Below are 25923 nucleotides of genomic sequence, written 5' to 3'. Positions count from 1 at the left end.
TCCCGTCCGGGCAAGTGGGCTCTCCCAACCCCTGTCTTCTCGTCGAGAAAATTTGATCAATTGCATTGAGAGACCAGCTGACCAAATCCATATTTTGGAAGAATTTGGAAGATATGCAAGAAGAGGCCCCAAAAAAGACAAGACAAAGAGCTGAAGCAGGGCAGATATGGGAGGGGTGCGGGAGACAGAGAAAAAGCCTCCACCGAGAGCAGAAAAAGAACCAGGAAAAGGAAAAGATCAAACAGGGAAATGGGTGTGCGGGGAAGATGAGACAATAGAACATGTTATTTTGCATTGTAGGAAATATCAGGTCTACAGGAATAAGTTGGTTAGGAATCTTAGTGATATGAAAATTAAATTAGACATTGTTGATTTATTGCAAAAGATTCAGAACACAGAGGATATCAAGTTATATTTTATTTTTTAAAACAGTGTAAGTTGTATAATAGGATTTAGTGTATGAAGGGGTTTGTATAAGTATGTATAGATGTCATGTGGTTCACACTCCTTACCAGTTGGTGGCGGTAATGAAGACGAAGAAGAGGCTTCGTTTGTCATCGGTCATTTTTTGTCCTCTCCTTTTAACTCATTGTCAGGTTAGGTGGAGCGGTACGTGATTATATGGAACACAATTGAAAAAATCTGATTGTTTTTAAATAAAAATCCAATACCATTTTGTGGCTGCACCTTTTTAATACTTCTAAATTTCTTCTATCAAGAAGTCCGGGGCTATTCAGAAAACATCCGGGTCTAACTACGCGCCTGCTTCTATCTCTGCTGTCATGCGATCAAATCACAAGTTTCATCGCGCTTTTATTTTGAAATTCCACACGCGAAATGAAGCAGTGACGTGTTCACGGAAATGCGAGACATCGTTTGTCATCGGTCACGTGGTTTACCGCATTTACAAGCATTGAACCTTTTTACTCTGTAAACTCCTCGAAGCTTTGCTTCAAATGTTCCATCTCTAGAGTTTGGATCGAAGCCGAGTTATAACTACTCAGTAACTGTTAAAGGATCTTTTGAAGAGAAGCTAACAACAAAGATGTGGAGACAGCAGCTCAAACGGTGGCAGAGTGCAGCAGTGGGAGAGATTTCCCAAACAGCTAAAGAGGACAAAGAAGATCAGCAGCGTCTCAACATCCTGGAGGCTGATTTCAACCCTAAAGTTCTGCTGCACAGATTAGGTTTGTATGTTTTCATGTCAGTTACAGTTTAGGAACATTTTAGGTGACTAATGGATTAGCTTCTTAAAGACCAAATGTTCATCATAGACTTAAAACGTAAACGCTTCGTTACTCGGTGGAAACGACCCACGTCCGCCATTTTGATTGGTTTGTTGTCCTTCGACACCGATACAAGTTTGTTTAGAAACTAATTAATAGGGCTGCATGATATTAGAGAAACCTGTGATGTGTGATAACAGTGTCTAATAGTGTGATGACGATATGACTTGTAATATATGAACAAATACTTACAGAGCATCAGGAAAGTATTCACAGCGCTTCATATTTTGTTAAGTTACAGCTTCTTTACAAATTGTATTAATATCTATCCACCAAATTTCTACACGTACTCCGTATTTGTTTGTAGAAATTTGAAGCAATAGATTAATACAAATTTGAATGAGGCTGTAACATAACAAAATGTGATGCGCTGTGAATACTTTCCTGATGCAGTGTTTGTCTTTCTACTCTGAGTTCATAGAAATATATCAATTAAATATATAATTTCCATTCCAACACGTCAGTTCATCACACTCTATATAACACTGACTCTTAAAGGAACAACTCTTAAACTGTTTCTATCTTTTAGAACATTTAATCTGAATTAGGCAGAAGAATGATTACAGAGATCAGCGCTGAGGCTCCCGAAAGAAGGTCACATGTAGTGTTATATCTGGTTCTCCAATGCAATGGATGTCCACTCCCTCAGTGTTTATCAGTAGACTATGTGTCACCATTGTGGTGTCTATCTGGTAGGTTGTGTAGTAGTGGGTGTCCATCCTTAATCTAAGTGTTGCTGCAGCTTTCTAATCAAACCCAGTTCCAGTCGGCTCCACCATCAAAAACCCAGTCCACTAAGCCTCAGGTCATTCATAACAAACTTTGGGCCATTTCCTTGTAACGTGTTGATGAGCTTCCTTATCCTACTCTAACAAAAGGGAAACATTAGAACTAAAGCTTTATATTATTATAGTATAAGTGTGAGAAACAGCTATGAGTCATATTAATAAAGGTTATCCTTACAAGAAAATCCCCATAAACATTTTCTGATGTTCTAAATGCAGAAAAACACCACTTAATATCAGGGTTTTTTAAATAAATAAATAAAAACTTAAAATACGTTGAAGAACTTTAAATAAAAGTTAACATAACTTAAATTCAACTACAAATCCTCCCATTGCAGTTGTTCTACATTTTCTCTACACACCAAGTGGTTATAAGGCTGTTGTATTACTGGAGACAGGACTTTGCTAGGTCAAACTAGGAGAAGGTTAAGGTACTGGCCAACAACGGTATGAGCAACAATGTAGGTAAACTCAAGAAACTCTTTTTAAAGTCTTATGTGTGTGGTGAACTAAATTATAGTTTTATTTATTGTGTTTCTGTGTCTCATCCTGAGTGAATGTTTTATTAGGGCAGGTTCTTGGTAAAAAGAAAAACCCAACATGTTCACTTTGCAAGGTTTTATACATGTGCGCTGAGATGTTGTTATATTTCCTGATGTACCAAAAAGTCGAACCACATCCAACAGGATTAACTTTGGACGCAAGAGGAAGCTGTCTGAAAGGGATGTTCGGGTGCTAACCCGGATTGTATCCAAAAAACATAAAACCACGGCTGCCCAATTCACGGCAGAATTAAATGTGCACCTCAACTCTCCTGTTTCCACCAGAACTGTCCGTCGGGAGCTCCACAGGGTCAATATACACGGCTGGGCTGCTATAGCCAAACCTTTGGTCACTCATGCCAATACCAAACGTCGGTTTCAATGCTGCAAGGAGTGCAAATCTTGGGCTGTGGACAATGTGAAACATGTATTGTTCTCAGATGAGTCCACCTTTACTGTTTTCCCCACATCCGGGAGAGTTACGGTGTGGAGAAGCCCCAAAGAAGCGTACCACCCATACTGTTGCATGCCCAGAGTGAAGCATGGGGGTGGATCAGTGATGGTTTGGACTGCCATATCATGGCATTCCCTTGGCCCAATACTTGTGCTAGATGGGCACGCCACTGCCAAGGACTACCGAACCATTCTTGAGGACCATGTGCATCCAATGGTTCAAACATTGTATCCTGAAGGCAGTGCCGTGTATCAGGATGACAATGCACCAATACACACAGCAAGACTGGTGAAAGATTGGTTTGATGAACATGAAAGTGAAGTTGAACATCTCCCATGGCCTGCACAGTCACCAGATCTAAATATTATTGAGCCATTTTGGGGTGTTTTGGAGGAGCGAGTCAGGAAACGTTTTCCTCCACCAGTATCACGTAGTGACCTGGCCACTATCCTGCAAGAAGAATGGCTTAAAATCCCTCTGACCACTGTGCAGGACTTGTATATGTCATTCCCAAGACGAATTGACACTCTATTGGCCGCAAAAGGAGGCCCTACACCATACTAATAAATTATTGTGGTCTAAAACCACGTGTTTCAGTTTAATTGTCTAACCCCTGTATATCACATCATTTGTTTTTATTGTTTTAATTCAAATCTATCTATCTATCGATCGATCGATCGATCGATCTATCTATCTATCTATCTATCTATCTATCTATCTATCTATCTATCTATCTATCTATCTATCTATCTATCTATCTATCTATCTATCTATCTATCTATCTATCTATCTATCTATCTATCTATCTATCTATCTATCTATCTATCTATCTATCTATCTATCTATCTATCTATCTATCTATCTATCTATCTATCTATCTATCTATCTATCTATCTATCTATCTATCTATCTATCTATCTATCTATCTATCTATCTATCTATCTATCTATCTATCTATCTATCTATCTATCTATCTATCTATCTATCTATCTATCTATCTATCTATCTATCTATCTATCTATCTATCTATCTATCTATCTATCTATCTATCTATCTATCTATCTATCTATCTATCTATCTATCTATCTATCTATCTATCTATCTATCTCTCTGTCTGCCCGTCTGTCCTGAGTTAAAACATTAAAAACAAATGATGTGAAATTCAATTAATTATAAGGCAGCATTCTGTCCAATTCTGTATCTGCTGTTTATTTTTTTATCTGTTTAATGTCTTTTATACTGCACTACAGTATCAGTTTCATAAATGTATCTGTATGTACACTATGGTCTCTCCACTCCAGTTCATTTAAATCTATTAGAGCTATTCAAAATGATTTGATTATGTAGAACACCTTTACAGTGCTAAACAGATGTTTTTGGTTGGGTGACAGTGTTTGGTTTATATGTGAATGGACACTCTGACCTATATTTTACTCTACCACTGGTGGGTGAAATCTATATAGGTGTCAGGGTTAGAGGGCATCAGGGGTTGGGGTGTGTGGAGGTCATACAGTTTGTTACCGCTCTCTGTTGTATACTGGTTTGGCTTCATCATATCCACATATTGACCATAATTGCCATCTTTTTGCATGCTGCCATAAACCGCCACCCTGGATTTTGGATTTCATTCAATACTTACCTTGTATTTAATAAATGGGAGCATTCCCAAACTTATCTCCCAGTCTGGACATTACCTTATGAGCGCATTAAGACCTAGATTCCCCGCACCCAGAAGCGACTAAAAATGAATGGAATTTGATAGTCGCTATAGGCAGGTTACTCCTGGAAAGGTTCCCTGTTGTTCCACATTGTCTCTTTTTACGGAGGATAGCTCTCACGGTGGTTATCTGGATTCCCAAATCTTTTGAAATGTCTTTAACCCTTTCCAGATGCATATATTTTAATGACTTTGTTGTGAACCAGGATGAATGAGGTATTCATATTCTAGGAGTATGCTCTTTTCCCAGCGTTCCATTGGAAACAGGTTTTTCTACCAGCATTATGAAGCAGTGAGTAACATTCAAGGGAAAGAACAACAAGGCTGGGAGACAGGAACGTAGCACAGTTCAAAGTACAAATTTCTGCCATGGCAACCACGGGTAGCTATACGGGAGCCAGCAGCCAGACCATAAAGGCAATATTGGCTTGTTTTCTTTCCTAAACACAACGTTTCTCAGGTAATGAAGTGCATCATTTCACAGAGGTAGTTGCTATTTATGTTGTGTTAAAATCAAACATCTGATATCCAAAGGTTTCATTATCAAATTAAAACAATCAACGATATGTTTTCAGAAAACCTTAGTAGGACTTGGTGTCATGATTTGTGATCGGCCATGTTGCTCAGCTTAGCACAACTATCTGGTCATTTCACTCACCTGTTTCTCCAGTATTTCTACCTGTTTCTCCTCCGATCCCAGATAATTTATTTGCCTTGCCACAGCGTTCCAGCAGTGTTCATGGTCAACTTACTGTGTATGACCCAGTTTCCGTTGCTACATCTATGGTTCTTGCTAAACACTTGTTGGACCAAGCCTTCCATGTCTGCTCTTTTGCCTTCCTGCTCGTACCTCCTCGTCTTGCCTCATGTCTTCTAGTAGGCTTATTATTCTCTGCCTCCTCTGTGTATGAACTTATTCTGAAGACCATTGCAGTTGAAAACATTAAAATTGGGGAAAGACTGTACCTGCTTTTTCCAGGTTCCAATTAATCCTAACTTTCAAACAGTGCAGTCAATTCAATTATCTATTTAAATTGGTTAAAAAAAAATTCTGTCTAAGGAAACCCTGCAGATTGCATCAAGTCAGTGACTTGCAGCATTCACTCCTCCTGGATTAGCATGTAGAGACAGTGGACAGTCGCTGTCATTGACTTTGCAGCATCCCTCATACTCAGCAGGCATGTATGAGTATGAAAGAGAGCACATAAATTTAGTCACAGTGGTTAGTAGTTAGTCACAGTAAAAGCTCAGTTAGTAGCTATATCTAGGAGAAAGATAGGGTTAAACACTGAAATACAGGACCAAGTGTATCATCGGTAGAAGGTAAACATCAAGTTGTTGGCAGCAGAAGCTTGGCCGATGCCCCCCTCCAGGAAGGTGTCACAGGTAGATACAGTGTCAGGCTAGGTGTTGCTTCTAGGAAGAGAAAAGAGAGAGAACATAAAGTTAAAACCTGAAATAACAGCAAATAATGCAAATTTGGAGAGTAGTATGAGAATGTAGCACAGAGTGAAAGTGGTCATTATGTCCTCCAGCAGCCTAAGCCTATAGCAGCATAACTACAGAGATAGCTCAGGATAACCTAAGCCACTCTAACTATAAGCTTTATCAAAAAGGAAAGTTTTAAGCCTAGCCTTAAAAGTAGACAGCGTGTCTGCCTCACGGACTAAAACTGGGAGCTGGATCCACAGCAGAGGAGCCTGATAACTAAAGAATCTGCCTCCCATTCTACTTCTAGAGACTCTAGGAACCACCAGTAAACCTGCAGTCTGAGAACAAAGTGCTCTGTTAGGAACATATGGAACAATCAGATCTCTGATGTATGAAGAAGTTTGATCATTAAGAGTTTTTTTTATGTGAGGAGGAGAATTTAAAATTCTATTCTGGATTTAACAGGGAGCCAATGAAGGGAAGCTAAAATAGGAGAAATATGATCTCTCATTTTAATTTTTATCAGAACTCTTGCTGCAGCATTTAGGATCAGCTGAAGGCTTACAATACTGCAGCCTTGAAGTAACAGATTCATGGATAAATTTTTTAGCGTCAAACGTGAGTAGGATATTTCTAATTTTGGCAATGAAAGAAGGAAATCCTAGAAACCATTTTCCAGCCTTTCTAAGAGAATATTGTGATCGACTTTCAAATGCAGCACTGAGATCTAACAGAACCAGTACAGACACAAGTCCATTATCTGAGGCCATAAGAATATCATTAGTAACTTTCAGCAGAGCTGTTTCAGTGCTATGATGAGCTCTGAAACCTGACTGAAACTCTTCAAACAGATCATTGTTGTGTAAATGTTCACACATTTGTTTAGCAGCTATTTTCAATCAGAATCAGAAAAGCTTTATTGCCAAGTACGTTTTTGGACATACAAGGAATTTGTTTTGGCGTAGTCGGTGCAATACAGTACAAATTAAACAATATAAACATATCTACAATATAATATAAATATATGTGCAGTTTTAAGTGAGTGAGACTAAATATAGAGCAGTATAAGATGCAAGAGCAATACAACAGTGCAGGTGATCATTGTGCAAGTAAAGCAGGAGTCCAAGCTGAGCGTTAATGTAACTCATAGAGTTACAGTTTACAAGTGTCCTGTCAGGGTGGTTTCCGGGCTTTGTTAACAAGGCTGGTGGCAGATGGGAAGAAACTGTTCTTGTGGCGTGAGGTTTTGGTCCAGATGGAACAAATTGTAGATGAGGACGGTAGATTGGATATAGGTCTGTAATTTATTAAGTCACCTTGCAAAATAAAAGGATAAGAATAAATGGTAATTAAATCATAGAATTTAATGTAATCAAAGCACCTAAATATCTTTATTAAAAGTCACTCAGTCCAGGCTGAAGTCAAAAACTTTCTAATATGCATGATGTGTTTCATTGTTTCCTGCAGATGTTAAGCAGATCCCGATGGTTAAAGAAGAAACTCCTGTAAACCATAGACCTTGTGCTGGCCTACATGACCCAAAGCCCCACCACATAAAGGAGGAACAGGAGGAGGTCTACACCAGTCTGGGGGGAGAGCAGCTCAATGGGAAGGAGGAGATCGATGCCATCAGGTTTCCAGTCACTGCTACTCCCATAAAGAGTGAGGATGATAAACAGTCCCCTCTGCTCTCACAGCTTTATCAAGACCAAATTAAAGGCAGAGTGAATCCAGAAGACATCGATGGAGAAGAATCCACCAGGATACAAGATCATGGAGATGGTTCCATTTCCTCAGAAACTGAAGACACTGAGAAGAATGAAAAGGCCGATGATGTAAAGCACCCCGTCTCTGAGCTCAAACACTTGTCAGACTCTGGACTGAAATCCAAGAACATGGACAATGACTGGAAGGACAGCAGAGCTCCTGAGTCAGATGGAAACATTAACAAACCTTTTAGCTCCCCTGAGTTTGCTGAACAATTTGTTCACCGTGGTTTTCTTCATGAAGACATGATAAATTCAGAAATAGAATCTTTAAGCTCGCTAGATGGGAAGAAATGTTTCACAGAGAAGAAAAATGTGGAATCGCCAAAGAAAGTCCAGACAGGAGTGAAGTTTAGCTGTGAAGACTGTGGTAAAACCTTTATTGGAAAATGCGCTTTAAACAGACACATGAGAATCCACACTGGAGAGAGACCTTTCTGTTGTGATCTATGTGGACAAAGATTTAAACAGAAATCAAGTTTAAACAGACACATGAGAGTCCACACTGGACAGAAACCTTTCTGTTGTGATCTATGTGGACAAAGATTTACTGAAAAAGGACATTTAAACGCACACATGAGAATCCACACTGGACAGAAACCTTTCTGTTGTGATCTATGTGGACAAAGATTTAGCCAAACAGGAAGTTTAAACACACACATGAGAATCCACACTGGAGAGAAACCTTTCTGTTGTGATCTATGTGGACAAAGATTTATAAAGAAATCAAATATAAACACACACATGAGAATCCACACTGGAGAGAAACCTTTCTGTTGTGATCTATGTGGACAAAGATTTACTGAAAAAGGACATTTAAACGCACACATGAGAATCCACACTGGACAGAAACCTTTCTGTTGTGATCTATGTGGACAAAGATTTAGCCAAAAAGGAAGTTTAAACACACACATGAGAATCCACACTGGAGAGAAACCTTTCTGTTGTGATCAATGTGGGCAAAGATTTAACCATAAATTAAGTTTAAACACACACATGAGAATCCACACTGGAGAGAAGCCTTTCTGTTGTGATCTATGTGGACAAAGATTTAACCAAAAAGGACCTTTAAAGACACACATGAGATTCCACACTGGAGAGAAACCTTTCTGTTGTGATCTATGTGGACAAAGATTTAAAAAGAAATCAAGTTTAAACAGACACTTGAGAGTCCACACTGGACAGAAACCTTTCTGTTGTGATCTATGTGGACAAAGATTTACTGAAAAAGGACATTTAAACGCACACATGAGAATCCACACTGGACAGAAACCTTTCTGTTGTGATCTATGTGGACAAAGATTTAGCCAAAAAGGAAGTTTAAACACACACATGAGAATCCACACTGGAGAGAAACCGTTCTGTTGTGATCTATGTGGACAAAGATTTAAACAGAAATCAAATTTAAACACACACATGAGAATCCACACTGGACAGAAACCTTTCTGTTGTGATCTATGTGGACAAAGATTTACTGAAAAAGGACATTCACACGCACACATGAGAATCCACACTGGACAGAAACCTTTCTGTTGTGATCTATGTGGACAAAGATTTAGCCAAAAAGGAAGTTTAAATACACACATGAGAATCCACACTGGAGAGAAACCTTTCTGTTGTGATCTATGTGGAAAAAGATTTAACCATAAATTAAGTTTAAACACACACATGAGAATCCACACTGGACAGAAACCTATCTGTTGTGATCTATGTGGACAGAGATTTAATCAAAAAGGACATTTAAACAGACACATGAGAATCCACACTAGAGAAGAAAATGATTAAGGTTTAAATGCTCAAACAGATCACGGTTGCTGTAAAATTAGTGATGTGAAGTTCAAGGCCAGTGGTGGGAATACTTCTAGTCTGAGGAAGCACCTAGTTAAGCACCAGATTTTCATCAAGGTTGAAGAGTTCACAATTTTCGTCAGCCTCAGATATATAGCTACAACTCAACATCTGAGATGTTACAATACAAACAGCTGGATGTTGTTTTGATATATTCAATAAAGTTTATATATTGAGAAATACATACACTACCGGTCAAACTTTTTAAATATACTTTCTCACTTAATGGGTCTCATTGTTTTCATGATTATTTACATTGTAGATTCTCAGCAAAGGCAACAAAACTTTGAAGGAACACATATTGAGTTATGAAGTAAACAAAAAATTTGAACTAACTGTTTTGTTTGCTACATGAATCCATGTGTTCATTCACAGTTTTGATGCCTTTAGAGAGAACATAATGTCATGATGAAAATTTAACATTCATATATTTTAGATTCATTGCACACTAACTGAAATATTTCAGGTCTTTTATTGTCTTAATACGGATGATTTTGGCACACAGCTCATGAAAACCCAAAATTCCTATCTCACAAAATTAGCATATTTCATCCGACCAATAAAAGAAAAGTGTTTTTAATACAAAAAACGTCAACCTTCAAATAATCATGTACAGTTATGCACTCAATACTTGGTCGGGAATCCTTTTGCAGAAATGACTGCTTCAATGCGGCGTGGCATGGAGGCAATTAGCCTGTGGCACTGCTGAGGTCTTATGGAGGCCCAGGATGCTTCGATAGCGGCCTTTAGCTCATCCAGAGTGTTGGGTCTTGAGTCTCTCAACGTTCTCTTCACAATATCCCACAGATTCTCTATGGGGTTCAGGTCAGGAGAGTTGGCAGGCCAATTGAGCACAGTGATACCATGGTCAGTAAACCATTTACCAGTGGTTTTGGCACTGTGAGCAGGTGCCAGGTCGTGCTGAAAAATGAAATCATCTTCATAAAGCTTTTCAGCAGATGGAAGCATGAAGTGCTCCAAAATCTCCTGATAGCTAGCTGCATTGACCCTGCCCTTGATAAAACACAGTGGACCAACACCAGCAGCTGACACGGCACCCCAGACCATCACTGACTGTGGGTACTTGACACTGGACTTCTGGCATTTTGGCATTTCCTTCTCCCCAGTCTTCCTCCAGACTCTGGCACCTTGATTTCCGAATGACATGCAGAATTTGCTTTCATCCGAAAAAAGTACTTTGGACCACTAAGCAACAGTCCAGTGCAGCTTCTCTGTAGCCCAGGTCAGGCGCTTCTGCCGCTGTTTCTGGTTCAAAAGTGGCTTGACCTGGGGAATGCGGCACCTGTAGCCCATTTCCTGCACACGCCTGTGCACGGTGGCTCTGGATGTTTCTACTCCAGACTCAGTCCAATGCTTCCACAGGTCCCCCAAGGTCTGGAATCGGCCCTTCTCCACAATCTTCCTCAGGGTCCGGTCACCTCTTCTTGTTGTACAGCGTTTTCTGCCACACTTTTTCCTTCCCACAGACTTCCCACTGAGGTGCCTTGATACAGCACTCTGGGAACAGCCTATTCGTTCAGAAATTTCTTTCTGTGTCTTACCCTCTTGCTTGAGGGTGTCAATAGTGGCCTTCTGGACAGCAGTCAGGTCGGCAGTCTTACCCATGATTTGGATTTTGAGTGATGAACCAGGCTGGGAGTTTTAAAGGCCTCAGGAATCTTTTGCAGGTGTTTAGAGTTAACTCGTTGATTCAGATGATTAGGTTCATAGCTCGTTTAGAGACCCTTTTAATGATATGCTAATTTTGTAAGATAGGAATTTTGGGTTTTCATGAGCTGTATGCCAAAATCATCCGTATTAAGACAATAAAAGACCTGAAATATTTCAGTTAGTGTGCAATGAATCTAAAATATATGAATGTTGAATTTTTGTCATAACATTATGGAAAATAATTAACTTTATCACAATATGCTAATATTTTGAGAAGGACCTGTAGGAGATGCAAAAAATCCTTGAAAGGCAACTGTTTGTCGTGCTGTCAGGAATGTTACTGTTGCTCTTAAACTGATACTGTATATTCACTGCTCCTTCACTGAATGACGGAGATTGTTTTTTATTTGTTTTATATTATATTGCAGAGTTTATCATCTGCTCAACAAGTGTTAACATTGATTCTGTCATCTGACTATGCTGCACCTCTCATTTAATTAATCTGAGTATGCTTTGTTGATAACCACACAGTTTGTTCAAATGTTAATTTAATGTTTCCTGGGTTTTATTCTCCTTTACTATACAGCCTCTTCAAACTTTTTGTGACTCCTGTTTTTCCCGGTTGGTTCTTATAGCATCTATTTTGGTAACTTTTTCTATGGTCCTAGTGATGTATGAACCTTGATGCTTTTATTCCATTTTGCTTTGTTTCTGACACACCCAAATTTCCCCTATTGTGGGACAATAAAGGATTTTCTACCCTTTTCTGTATTAAATACTTATTTAATATAAATGTAATTAACATAGCGTCTGTGAAGAACATGTATGATGCAGCCCACATTATCACCAATGCCTGGGTCTGTGCATGACTACATACTGAGTTCTAGGCTTGCCCGTGGTGAGTTTATATATAATCATAGGTGTAATAATTTCTGATTTGCCAATTACTTCTCTAAGTAAAGACATTTCAACCTGGAAAGACTCAGAAATGAGAGAAACACAGATGACAATTAGAAAAGTCTTTTAGCAAAAGCTTATTTCTTTGGCGCTCGGACCCCGGAGGAAGACCTGAATGCTGAGAATGATGTGAGCTTGAATGAACATCTCAGAATTAGAATTAGAGATATCTTACCCCTGAAATCTGACTGGTGGTGGAGTGGAGGCCAGAGGAGGTAAGGGAGCCTGGAGAAGTTTGGAAGCAGGATGGTGGAGATGGGGTGGAAGAAGATCGAGGCTCGGCCGAAGATCGGGTGGCTCCATGAATGAAAGTATTTTACAGCAAAGCTTGAATGATGATTGGCTGGAGAGGGATGAGGACTTGACGTTGATTGGTTCAAGCGGAGACACATGGTGGAGTAATTGAATGGAGCTGGAGGTAGAGGTGAGTCTTCCAGGTTGAATTTTCGTTTAAACTCCATTTGTCCTTTTATTTCATTAAGTGTTCTTTCTTGCCTGCAAGTGAAAATACTTTAGTTTTTGGTTAAATAAATAAAATCATCCAGCTGTACGGGCACCTCATCCACATTTAACTGATGCTCCAGCTGTTGTATTTTACGGAGCACGGCAAGTGTCGCCGGGTACAAAAAAAACAAAGCCGGTACAAAACCGTTCTCACACTTTATTAAACTGTGCTCTCGGTTTTTGCTATCTGCTCGCAGTTTACCATTCTTCCTTCAATTTCTGTTTGATGATGTTCTTTGCCTCTGATTTACTTAAATGTACTGTAAAATTGAAAGGATCTTGTTTCCAGAGCCTGGAGGCACTACCAGGAGACGTGTGCATGTGTCTGCACAAACGGTTAGAAACCGACTTCATGAGGATGGTACGAGGGCCCGATGTCCACAAATGGGGGTTGTGCTCACAGCCCAACACCGTGCAGAATGCTTGGCATTTGCCAGAGAACACCAGGATTGTCAAATTCGCCACTGGCGCCCTGTGCTCTTCACAGATGAAAGCAGGTTCACACTGAGCACATGTGACAGACGTGACCGAGTCTGGAAACACCGTGGAGAGCGATCTGCTGCCTGCAACATCCTTCAGCATGACCGGTTTGGCAGTGGGTCAGTATTGGTGTGGGGTGGCATTGTGCTCGCCAGAGGTAGCCTGACTGCCATTAGGTACCGAGATGAGATCCTCAGACCCCTTGTGAGACCATATGCTGGTGCGGTTGGCCCTGGGTTCCTCCTAATGCAGGACATTGCTAGACCTCATGTGGCTGGAGTGTTTCACGTTACACCACAGACTGTCCAGTTGGCGGATGCTTCAATCAAGGTCTGGGAGGAGATCCCTCAGGAAACCATCCGTTTCATCAGGAGCATGCTCAGGCGTTGAAGGGAGGTCATACAGGCACGTGGAGGCCACACACAATACTGAGTCTCATTTTGACTTGTTTTAAGGACATTACATCAAAGTTGGATCAGCCTGTAGTGTTTTTATCCACTTTAATTTTGTGTGTGACTCCAAATCCAGGCCTCCATTGGTTAATAAATTTGATTTCCATTGATGATTTTTGTGTGATTTTGTTGTCAGCACATTCAACTTTGTACAGAACAAAGTATTACCTTTATTTTTTTGAGCAGTGTATAATACTACCTTGAGGTGTTCCATTATCTACGACATATTTTATTGATATTTCTTGACCAGTTCTAACTTCTAGAGTTGTATTTCTTAAAAAATTGTAATCCAGTTAAACATTTTTTCAGTAATTCTCATTTTATTTTATTTAATCATTAATCCTTCAACCCACATCATTTCATAGGCTTTCTCTATTTAAAGAATACAGCCACTACACTTTCTCTATTTTCTAGCGCTCTTCTGATTTCATGTTCTAAACATCTTATTGGGTCATTAGTATTTCTCCCTGTTCTAAAACCACTTTGCACCTTAGTAATGTACCCATTCAATTCAATTCAGTTTATTTATAAAGTGCCAATTCACAACACATGTTGTCTCAAGGAACTTCACAAAAATCAGGTGCATACATTCCAATTATTCCTAACCAACATTTGATTAGCAACAATTTTCTCAAGAATTTTAGATAAGAATGGAAGATTGGATATTGGTCTGTAATTTTTCAAGTCATCTCGATCAAGCGAAGGTTTCTTAAGTAAAGGTTTAATTACAGCTACCTTAAAAGCTTGTGGTACATATCCATTTACTAAGGATAGATTAATCATATCTAAAATGGGGCTGGTAATCAGAGGGAACACTTCCTTAAATAATTTGGTTGGGATTGGGTCTAACATACAAGTTGAAGGTTTAGATTAAGCTAATATTTCTGATAACTCAGGAAGCTTCACAGAATGAAAACAGTCCAAACACAGAACAAGTTCTTCATTTACTTCCAACGCTTTCTTACTTGCTACAGATGAAGTAATCATTTTCGAGTGTATGTCAAAGATTTTATTATTAATACAATCAATTTTATTTAAGAAGAATACCATAAAGTCATGGCTGCTAAGAGCTAAGGGAATGGATGGCTCAACAGAGCTATGACTCTGTGTAAGTTTAGCAACTGTACTAAAGAGAAATCTAGGAATATTCTTGTTCTCTTCTATTAATGATGAGAAATAAGCTGTTCTGGCTTGGCAAAGTGTCTTTTTATACAACAGTTGGCTATTTTTCCAGATTAAGTAGGAATCCTCTAGGTGTGCAGAGCGCCATTTTCTAATGCATCACGCAATGATGAAGTAACACTATGAACAAGATAATCAATTTGTGAAGGGGCAGAAACAGAATTATTGCCCTCCACTGTGTTTTTCTTTGACATTGGAAATTGAAAGTGGAACAGATTCTTTAAAGGTTATAATGAAATTTTCTTTCAGGTGTGGAGTACTGGGTTAAATTAAACTCAAGGGTTATTAAAAAATAGTCAGACAGGACAGTGTTATGAGAAAATATTGTTATGTCTTTATGTAATGAAGAGGTCTAAGTAATTCATAGCACTTTAAGAGCACCTTTGCACTTTATTAAAAACACTTTATCTAGCATTTTAACAAACACTTTATCTAGCACTGCACTTTAGGCATGGATTTGCACATAATCATTTGCACACAAGTTTTAACTTTTTATTTAATATTTATTGAGTGTTTTAGTGATGAGCACGTAGCCTTTTGTTCCAGGCTCTGCACAGCTGCTCCTCGTTAAGAAGTGGCGTGGGTGTCTGTGAAAGGTGAATTGTTAGTCAGAGCAAATAAGGTCTATTGTTGTGAAACTTGAGCAAGTGTTTGTGTAAAGCCTGTTTAAAAGTGTCAGTGAAGGAGAAGTGTTGTGCTAAGGAAGTGACTCACCTATCTTTTCTGTGTTCTCTCCAGGGTGTTTGGACAAATACTTCCCCGGGGGTCCAGACACCATTTATAGGTACCGGGAGAGACCATGGAAAATGTGGGGGATTTGTGCACTTAGTATTTGTGAGGTTTTATGGTGTTAGGGTGTGTAGGTTTAAAAAAATATAAAATATTTATAAAAAGTAAGGGGGAATATGTGAGATGTTAAATTCCATGTAGAAAATGGTTATGTCCTTTTATCAGCTGTGCCTATTTAAGGCTGCAATTGTGTCATGTTGAGAGGCTTGATGCTGTTAGGCTTGATGGTGTGCGCCTGAATAAACCAATTGCTACTTCCACCTTCCTCTGCCGTTATTATTATCTCTCACTGGTAATCCAGCCGCAAAGGCCTCCAGTTAACACTTTACACTCCACTGCCATATGTCAGCACAAGGTCCAGAGAATGAAGACAAAGGTGGGTATGTTTGTTAATGTTTTGAGCAAAGCCAATTGAGTCTAAGAGAGCATTAAAGAGTATATTTAGGCTATCACTTTCAGTGTCAATGTGAATTTTAAAATCCCCCACTATAATAACTTTATCTGTATTTAACACTAAATCAGATAAAAGGTCTGAAAACTGATCTAAAAATTGAGAGTAAGGGCCTGGTGGACGGTACAAAACAACAAACAGAAGTGGTTTTTGAGCTTTGCAATTTGGATGAGGAAAACTAAGGATTAAATATTCAAAAGAGTTGTAGCTATTGATTGGTCTGGGACTAGTCAATAAATCAGACTGAAAGATGGTTGCTACTCCTCCTCCTTGCCCAGTATTTCGAGGAATGAGAAAATTTAAATAATTAGTAGGAGTTGACTCATTTATAGTAACATAATCCTCTTGCTGCAACCAGGTTTCTGTGAGGCAAATAAATCAATCTGATTGTCACAAATCAGCTAACTAACTAGCAATGTCTTTGAAGAGAGAGATCTTATGTTCAGTAGGCCAAATTTAATTGTTTTATTTTTATTTTTAGTCTGAGTTGTGTTTATTTTTATGATATTTTCCTGATTTCCTCCTTTTAGATTATTTTTTGATCTATGCAATTTTGGCTGTGGGTGAGACACTGTCTTAATAGGGTAATGGGTGGGTAGCAGAACAGAAGCTGCAGAGAGGAGTGTTAAAACAGGACCCTGCATCCTGGTCTGAACCCTGGGTTGTCAGAGTTTTGGATAACTTATAAATTCGGCCAGATTCCTAGAAAGAAGAGCTGCTCCATCCAAAGTGGGATGGATGCCGTCTCTCCGGATCAGACCAGGTTTTCTCCAAAATGTTTGCCAATTATCAATGTAGCCCAAATTGTTTTCTGGAAACCATCTAGACAGGCAGCGGTTGAATGACAGCATGCGGCTAAACATGTCGTCACTGATCACATGGTTGCTGGTGTCTCTAGTGCCATCACTATGGAGCTGCCAATTACCAGATTTGGTTTCTCAGCGGGTGTGTCGCTGAGCGGGAAAAATCTGTTAGAAACGAAGACGGGTTGGTGGTGACCTGTGGGCTAGGATCTAGGACTATGCTTTCTACGTACTGTCAACCAGCCGGCCTGAGGCCCCGGCTGCACGAGCTCTGCTTAAGAACTGCTACGGGGAGCTACCCTCGGTGGCCTTCAATTCCAACACCCTCGCCTCCAAAGCTACAAAAATGCTACATTTATTACACGTACCATTATCACTAAAGGAGGCAGAGGAATAACTGAACATCTGACACAGAGAGCAGGAGAAAGGAAGAGACTCAGAGAGAGAAACAGCAGAATGCGTAGCCATGGTGGAGTTAAAGCTAACGCTAAGCTAGCGACGCCTTACCACAGAGAAATTGTAAGGAAAGGCAGAAGAGGTTTGGATAGATTGTCTTTTGGTTGTCTCAGTATCTCATAGGATCCTGGGACCTGGCAATTATGCCCTCTGCCAGGCATCTTTGCATCTACTGTATAGCGTCAGCTGTGGCACTTTTGGTATGCCTGCCCACTTTGATGTCGAGATGTTGTCGAAAGTTATCTAAAAAACAACAAATTGGCATTTTAGTACATGATTTCCAAACAGCAACAAACAATTAATGCTGAATAACATGCCTGACGTGCATGCAGACAGCTGTTGTGAAAACGATCCCGGCTTGGGCTCATTTGTGCGTCCGATTACAGACGCACATTCTGACCGCAGTCTACTGATGGCCTCATTGCACTTGGACAAACTGCAGAACCCGAGTGATTTAAATCTGGGGTCTAGAAGTGTTGCTAGGGTCAACACACTTAGTGACTCCATATTGGAAGCAGTGTCTGTGACTCGACACTTCAGGTGTTCATGTAGGTGTATGCAAGGTTGAAGCATTACCTCCCAGTGTAAGATAGAGCATTTTCATCATCGCAATGACCTTTGACCCTGACATTCGCCTCTCTTCGCCTCTTGATGGAAAGAAGCAAGCACAAGATGCGTTTCTCCTATGATGGTACCCACGCTGGTTCTTTCCCATCATGTAGCCTTGACAGCATTTCATATGTGCTGTTCCAGCGTGTTGGGACCTCATTCATAAGTTTCAGGGTTGGTTGTCCCATCTGTTGCTGCACTTAAGCAAGCTTCTCCTTGCCTGTAGTGCTTGATCTAAAGTATGTGACAATGTGCCTGGCTTTGTGTCTGATGGATGTAAGAGTGGGGATCTGATCACATGATTTTCTAACTAATAAATTGAGACTTTGTGCAATACAAATTGAGAGTCGAATTTGGACCTGTCTAGTGAATGCAATCATGTTTGGTGCTGCGTCGGTCACAAGATATTTTACTTTATTGGTTATGACCCTGTCCTCCTCATAGCCCTATTGACTTGAGCCAAATTATCAGCAGTGTGACTTTGTGGAAAGTATTGCACTCCCAACACAGATGTACATAACTGCAAACTCTCATTAATGTAGTGAGAACCAAGTAAGCCTTCATGTTCACAGATGTCCACATGTCAGCTGTTATACTCACGGCCACATCTTACTGTACTTCCATTTTCACTCGTTCCCTTTCCTCCTCATACTTTTTGTCCACCATTTGTTTGATGGTCTTAAAATTACACCAAGTCAAACCAAAGGCAAATCAATGAATTTAAATTAAAGATTAAATAAATTGAATATATCAACTACCGCTTTAGATAATTTCTACACAAACCTTTCTGGTTGGCAAAACATATGAGGGCTAAAGAACCTGAACCAGTTCCCTGAACCCTTTACTCTCCACAATACCGAGGGGCTGGCAGTCCTTCAGGATAAAATTCAGCAGAGCCCCATCCAGCATCTGGAATAAATTAACAGGGATTATTTATCAATAAAGCAGCTGTTAGTAAGTTGTAGAATGGCTGTATACCTGAGTTTATCCTGGGTATATCTGGGACTTCATTCTCATGTCTGGCCCTATCATACCTCAGCATTGAGGAGGTGCTTTTGTTTAAATAGGAAAGTTCTGTCGAACAAATGCAACATTTAACCTGCAGAAAATAATATGAACAATAAGCAAGGAGTCACATTTGTCCAAGCTAACACACGCTGGTGGCGGTCAAACGCCTCGGAGCCCCTCCGGTACTTGGTCCCCATGAAGCGATCACACACTCTATCTAAAGACTCTTAAAGGACCGACTCTTAACCAGTTTCTAACTTTTAGCTCCTTTAATCTAAATTAAGGCAGAGGAATGATTACAGAGTTCAGTGCTGAGGCTCCCGTCTCGGACCGTTGCCATCTGTTAGAGGATAACAAAGAGCCCCGATAGAAGGTCACATGTAGTTTTATATCTGGCACTCCAATGCAATGGATGTGCACTCCCTCAGTAATTAACAGTAGACTATGTGTCACCATTGTGGTGTCTATCTGTTAGATTGTGTAGTAGTGGGTGTCCATCCTTAATCTAAGTGTGCTGTAGTTTTCTAATCAACCCAGTTATACCGGCTGCTCCACTATCTACCCCAGTGCCCCAGCTTCAGGTCATTTATGACAACCCTTGGGCCATTTATCCTTGTACTGTATGTTTATGAGTATTCTTATCCTATTCTAACAAAAGGGAAACATTGGAACTTATATTTTATTTCACTATAGTATAAATGGGAAAAACAGCTATGAGTATATTAATAAAGGTTATTCCTAACAACCCTCCTGATGAGGTGTCATTTAAAGGCACCTCACTAATTTAGATCAGTTAACCCCTAGACACTGGGTAGTGGACCACCTGCAACTGGGTACCCATCCCCTGAAACAATCATTCAACCCTGTATGTGTGTGTTAAACCTATATATGACCAGGGAATCTTCTTCCAGCTGTCACGTGGTTCCTCCTCCCCCAAGGAGGAACGCCATCCCTTCGGTAGACCCCTGGTTGTATCTAAGCAACAGTTGATACACCTAGTGGAAACAACTCTAACCCCATAAAACCTGTATGTGCATGATTTAGAGAAAAGAGAGAGAAAGGACAACAGCTTGAAGCACAGCAGAAAGTTCTGTCTAACATCATGTGAATCAGTTAATGTAGACCCTAAGTGTTGATTGTCTTTGTCCATCTTCTCTGCCCCCTGAGCGACATCCATCCCCAAGCGTCTTTTGGCAGGTTCAGCTACCTGAAAAGGTTAGTCTTAAAATGGAATATAGAATCATATGTTCATTCCGGGCAGATTACGCCCAATTGTAACACGTCCTAAAAATCAACCTATGGAGAGGTGAACACATAACTAAAAATAACCTGCGAGGTCCTATTAATACTTTCATTCATGACATGTGCTTAACTAATTTCATTTAATCAATCTGTCATTAACTTATCTGATTATCTGTACAGCATTCATACCATTGAATCAAATATTCTGATTCCTTTAATATCAACATTATTCATTAAGTCACAGAAATCACTGTAAAGGATATCGGGTCAGACGGCGGCCCCCCTTTTCACTTATGGGTTATCCTCGGTCAATCCAGTGAGCCTGATCACGGCCCCCTCTTTCTTACATCCTTTATTTGAGGGGCCCGACCCCTTAACTATTTGTATCTGTTGGGGGTTATGATTATTGATTGATTAATCTTGATCAATAATTATAATTAAAAATCATAATTTGACTAAATAAATTTCTTAACCAAAATCCTCATTTATGAATCGAGACCAGAGATGTTTCTGGTGTTGTAATTGTGGCTCAACGCCTTTGACAATTACAACCGTTAAATACTCCGTAATAATTAATAACTATTGCCGGAGATGTCACTGTTTAATTGACTGTTTCTGCCGAAACGTGTGGAACTTTAACCTTATCTTGACTGACGAATCATTTCGCACTCAATGAACACAAAACGCTCTCTCTTTTTATTCTATGTGGATATTTATTAATCTTCACCTACTCAACATGTAAAATTCTACATAACAAGGGTAACACATCTAACTAAGCAAAAATAAAGAAAACAGCAGTGGGTGTGTATTGAATCAACCAGCAGTTATGGCAAAATTGAGAATATGACGAAGAGGTGTGGTGGTGAGTGGAGAGTGGGGGGCGCAACTCCAACTGTAACTCAGTTATTCGGTCTCTAGCAAAAGGCGTATGATCAAAATGGGCGCCTTCCTATATAGCGTCCTGTGACGTCAGACTTGGGACGCCCAGTCATATCAGTCGCAATGCTCAATGGGATATGTAGGAGCTGACTGTCCTGGATACAAAATGGCCGATGCCATTGGAGAGGCACAGTGACGTCCAACAACGTGCAGATAGTCCAATATTCAGAAACAGGTGGTCCAACATTCCCCCCTAGGTTCAAAGGGTGAGATGAATCGCAGTCTTTGAAGCTAATGGGACCATTCTGTCAATTGCTGAACAATCAGTGATCCGTGGCGAAGCAGAACAAAACAAAACTGTCTCTGTGTTCCTCAAAACCTACGACTGGGCAGGATAGAGGTTAGCCTGGGCAGGACTAAACTCTGACTAACTCATACCTTTCTACATTGTTCCATGAGAAAATACAGGACAATACATTCATATCATCATTACATTCCTTGGTCATCAGCTTTGGTAACCCTGAGACAAAATGAAACCGCAATAAGAGATACCACACACATATATGTATATATAAAAAAAATAAAATCATGGTTCATAGCTTATTCGTCCAACTTCTATTTGGCACTGGAACCTGGCTGTGTCATTGGCAAAGGCGGTGCTATGAACCGTGGGGGAATGAATGTGAGGGAATCAATCCTGACCTATAAACACTTAACCTGTCTGTATGCGGTGTGTGCCATTCCTGCCGTCACGACCCACCCGATTACAAGGAGAACTACCGTAACGGTCATAGTGTGGGTTTCTGTCCATTCTGTTCGCTGGGGGAACTGAGGGAGAGGTGTGAAGCTTAATTCTGCAGGGGTGAGGCTGAACTTAATCTGTTTGGTACCTTCCACTATCAGTTGTTTTTCAATACTAGCGTCAATGCTGAAATTATATCCCTTGAAGGCATCCATAATTTCAATTTCTGTATCATATCGATCGAGATTAAGGTGATGAAGTATTATGTCCCCGAGATGTAGGAGTGCACCTTGGGGTACGGAGACGAACATTGTTTGGTTGGGTAATTTTATTCTGGTAACGGTGTCATGCTGATCGTAGGATAGCAAGGCTTCTGTTACTGGTGTGCTTACAAGCCATCGGTTACCCGTACGTTCGACCTTGGTTTCTAACCCTACATCCTTCAGAGTTACCTTTGCCTGACAATTTTGTTCGGGAGATCCCTCCCTTAAACCACACATGTAATCGGTGACATCTCTAATAAACGGGTTACTCAGGCACACCCAATTGAGGTCCTTGGTTTTGGTGCATAGGTCTAAATTGGGAATCAAATAAAACTTTGGGTCGGCCTCGTGGTAAGCCAAGAGTGATGGGGTTTTTAGTTGTACGTGTGTGTTTTCCTTCCAAAACCCGACATTTAACACTGTTTTAAGCCTGTATACGTTTGCTCTTTCAATGATAGGAAGATTGAGCATGAATCCTATCTCTAGGTTATCCGGATTGACGAAAATTGGGATTGCACTGCCTAAGCTATAAGCTAGGTGTGTTTGTGGAGGTTGCAAGGTGTCTGTTGTGGTGGACTTTAGGATTTTCTCTACCAAATCCAGCGGAACTAGGTAAGTGGGTATCCGTCCTTCGGTTAGGCTGTCTACCGATGAACCAACCTCCCTAATCAGGTCCTGCATCAAATCTCTTACAACCTGTGTGTAGATCAAATCATTCCTGACCACTTCTGTGAGGGTTTGCAGTGCATGCAGGGTATTGTTAATAAGAGTGGAGTGTAAGTTTACAGTAACCACGGTGCCCTGGAGGGTCTTGGTCTCCACAATACCGAGGGGCTGGCAGTCCTTCAGGATAAAATTCAGCAGAGCCCCATCCAGCATCTGGAATAAATTAACAGGGATTATTTATCAATAAAGCAGCTGTTAGTAAGTTGTAGAATGGCTGTATACCTGAGTTTATCCTGGGTATATCTGGGACTTCATTCTCATGTCTGGCCCTATCATACCTCAGCATTGAGGAGGTGCTTTTGTTTAAATAGGAAAGTTCTGTCGAACAAATGCAACATTTAACCTGCAGAAAATAATATGAACAATAAGCAAGGAGTCACATTTGTCCAAGCTAACACACGCTGGTGGCGGTCAAACGCCTCGGAGCCCCTCCGGTACTTGGTCCCCATGAAGCGATCACACACTCTATCTAAAGACTCTTAAAGGACCGACTCTTAACCAGTTTCTAACTTTTAGCTCCTTTAATCTAAATTAAGGCAGAGGAATGATTACAGAGTTCAGTGCTGAGGCTGTATACGTTTGCTCTTTCAATGATAGGAAGATTGAGCATGAATCCTATCTCTAGGTTATCCGGATTGACGAAAATTGGGATTGCACTGCCTAAGCTATAAGCTAGGTGTGTTTGTGGAGGTTGCAAGGTGTCTGTTGTGGTGGACTTTAGGATTTTCTCTACCAAATCCAGCGGAACTAGGTAAGTGGGTATCCGCCCTTCGGTTAGGCTGTCTACCGATGAACCAACCTCCCTAATCAGGTCCTGCATCAAATCTCTTACAACCTGTGTGTAGATCAAATCATTCCTGACCACTTCTGTGAGGGTTTGCAGTGCATGCAGGGAGGGTCTTGGTTTGTATGTCTAATAGTCTCTGTTGGAGGAGGAGTCTTTGTTGGATTTCTGGCATTTCGTCATCCAATTCTTGCACGTGTCTCTGAATAGTTTTCAGGCTAACGGAATTTGCTGCTGAAAGGCCAACGGAAAACAGAGATCCCAGCGCCGCAGCTGAGGCTATCAATCCACCTAGGAATCTCTTTGGGCGTTTACTGCTGCTGAGGTCCTCTTCGGTGACCATGAATCTCTGCAGTTGTTTGAGGATATAGATTGTAGTCTGTTTGGCATGGTCTATGGTGTCGGGGGTTTGAGTCCCCTGAGGTCTTCCTTCAGTCATCAGTGGCGGAAGACGGATGTGTTTACGGTACACGTCCCACGGGTCTAGGCGCACGAAGACCCTCTGCGTGTGGAGTCTACAGTGCGTAATAAGGAGCCTGGGGGCGTCTTGCAGGACTGTGCCGGTTGGTGGTCCTATCTGTGTTACACCGGTTGGTAGAGCAAATGTGGAGCCAATAAGAATGCCAATCATCCAGATGACCTCCATCCAGCAACAGAGAAATCCTGATTATAGAAGGGAAACATTTTATGGGTGGAGTTGTTAGTGGTTAGTGCATGTTAGTGTGGAGTTTATTTACATGCATCTATCTGGCTGACCCTGTGCGCTACTCTCTCCTCCCTCAGTTCCGCAAGGGAGCCCTGTTTCTGTGGAGAAGAGTCTGTGGTAGGCTTTGATCTGGTTCGCGTGAACCCATTTGTACATCGGGGCCTGTTTGGATTTTGAGATTCTTATTCTGTAGGCAACTGGTGAGAGTTTCCCCACAATTTTGAAGGGGCCTGCCCATTTTGGGAGAAATTTTCTGGAGCGTCCGGTTGGTAGGGCAAATCTGAAATAGAAAACTTTTTCACCCACTTTGTATTCACGGTGGGCTGCTTTCCGGTCATAATATGCTTTTGCGCCCTCTACGCTGGCTTCCAGGTTTGTTTGCGCCCAAGCGAATGTGGATCTGAGGTGCCCCTTCAAGACTGCGACATATTGGTGTGCTGTGTAGGCAGTTGTCACTCACATCTTCTGGATGGTACAGTAGATGAAGTGGGAGAGTCATTTGCCTTCCAGTCATCATCTCAAAAGGTGTCACTCCTGTAGAGGGTTTGGGGGGTGGACCGGATGGCCATCAGGACTAAAGGGAGTTTGATGTCCCAGTCCTTTCCGTTGCTGCTAGCATACTTCTTTAGCATGGCCACTATGGTATGGTTCATCCGCTCCACCTGATTCGACGATTGAGGGTGGTAGGGAATGTGAAATTTTACTTCCACTCCCAGAAAGTCAAACAGCGCTATCAGGACGCTTGAGGGGAAATGTGTCCCTCTGTCTGAGTTAATGGACAGGGGAAGGCCCTACCGGCTGAAAACATGGTTAAGCAGAAGAACAGCTGTGGTTACAGCTGTGTCGTTTGGTGCAGGTAAGCATTCAACCCACTTGTTGAAACTGCACGTCACTGTTAGGAGGTATTTGTTACCTCTGGTCGATTTGGGGACTGGTCCAACCCAGTCGATTTGCAGGTGGGACCACGGGAATGTGACCCCCCTTCGCTGAAGTGGGGCCCGACCGAGTGGTTGTGACGGTTGGAACTGACAGCAAGTCAAACATCCTTGGATGAAGATTTGGGTGTCGTGAGCCATCGAAGGCCAGAATGCCACCTGTTGTAGGGTGTGGAGTGTGGCTTTAAGACCTCTGTGACCCCCTACAGTCATGAGCGTAGGCTAACATGACCCCCCTGTGGTCCGTTGGTACCACCCAAACCCTAGCCTCGCTCTCCGATCCCTTGGTCGGGCGAGCACGTGTTTCCCACGCCATCTGAGCATATTTGCGGATCTCTTGCATGCTCATGGCCTTTTTTTCTGCAATACATAGTAACGTCGTATCGCACACTTTCATGAAGGTTGTGGAGGAACAGGGATTTAAAAGCATGTTCCTCCTCAATGCCGGGCGCATT

At 41.0% G+C, this 25923-nt stretch overlaps 1 protein-coding gene across 1 annotated transcript in view; it reads left to right on the top strand.

Moving 5' to 3' along the window:
- Positions 1-1131: 1131 nt before the first annotated feature.
- The window catches only part of LOC124880977, a 43275-nt gene continuing 18483 nt past the window's right edge, over positions 1132-25923 (top strand). The window contains exons 1-2 of the mRNA XM_047386446.1: positions 1132-1187; positions 7683-8276. Coding sequence (XP_047242402.1) covers positions 7700-8276 — 577 coding nt within the window. The 5' untranslated portion in view covers positions 1132-1187; positions 7683-7699. The remainder of the gene's footprint in view (positions 1188-7682; positions 8277-25923) is intronic.

Source organism: Girardinichthys multiradiatus, chromosome 14, assembly GCF_021462225.1.
Source record: "Girardinichthys multiradiatus isolate DD_20200921_A chromosome 14, DD_fGirMul_XY1, whole genome shotgun sequence".
Taxonomy (NCBI): domain Eukaryota; kingdom Metazoa; phylum Chordata; class Actinopteri; order Cyprinodontiformes; family Goodeidae; genus Girardinichthys; species Girardinichthys multiradiatus.
Note: the sequence above shows the minus strand (reverse complement) of the source record. Positions and strands in the feature narration are given on the sequence as shown.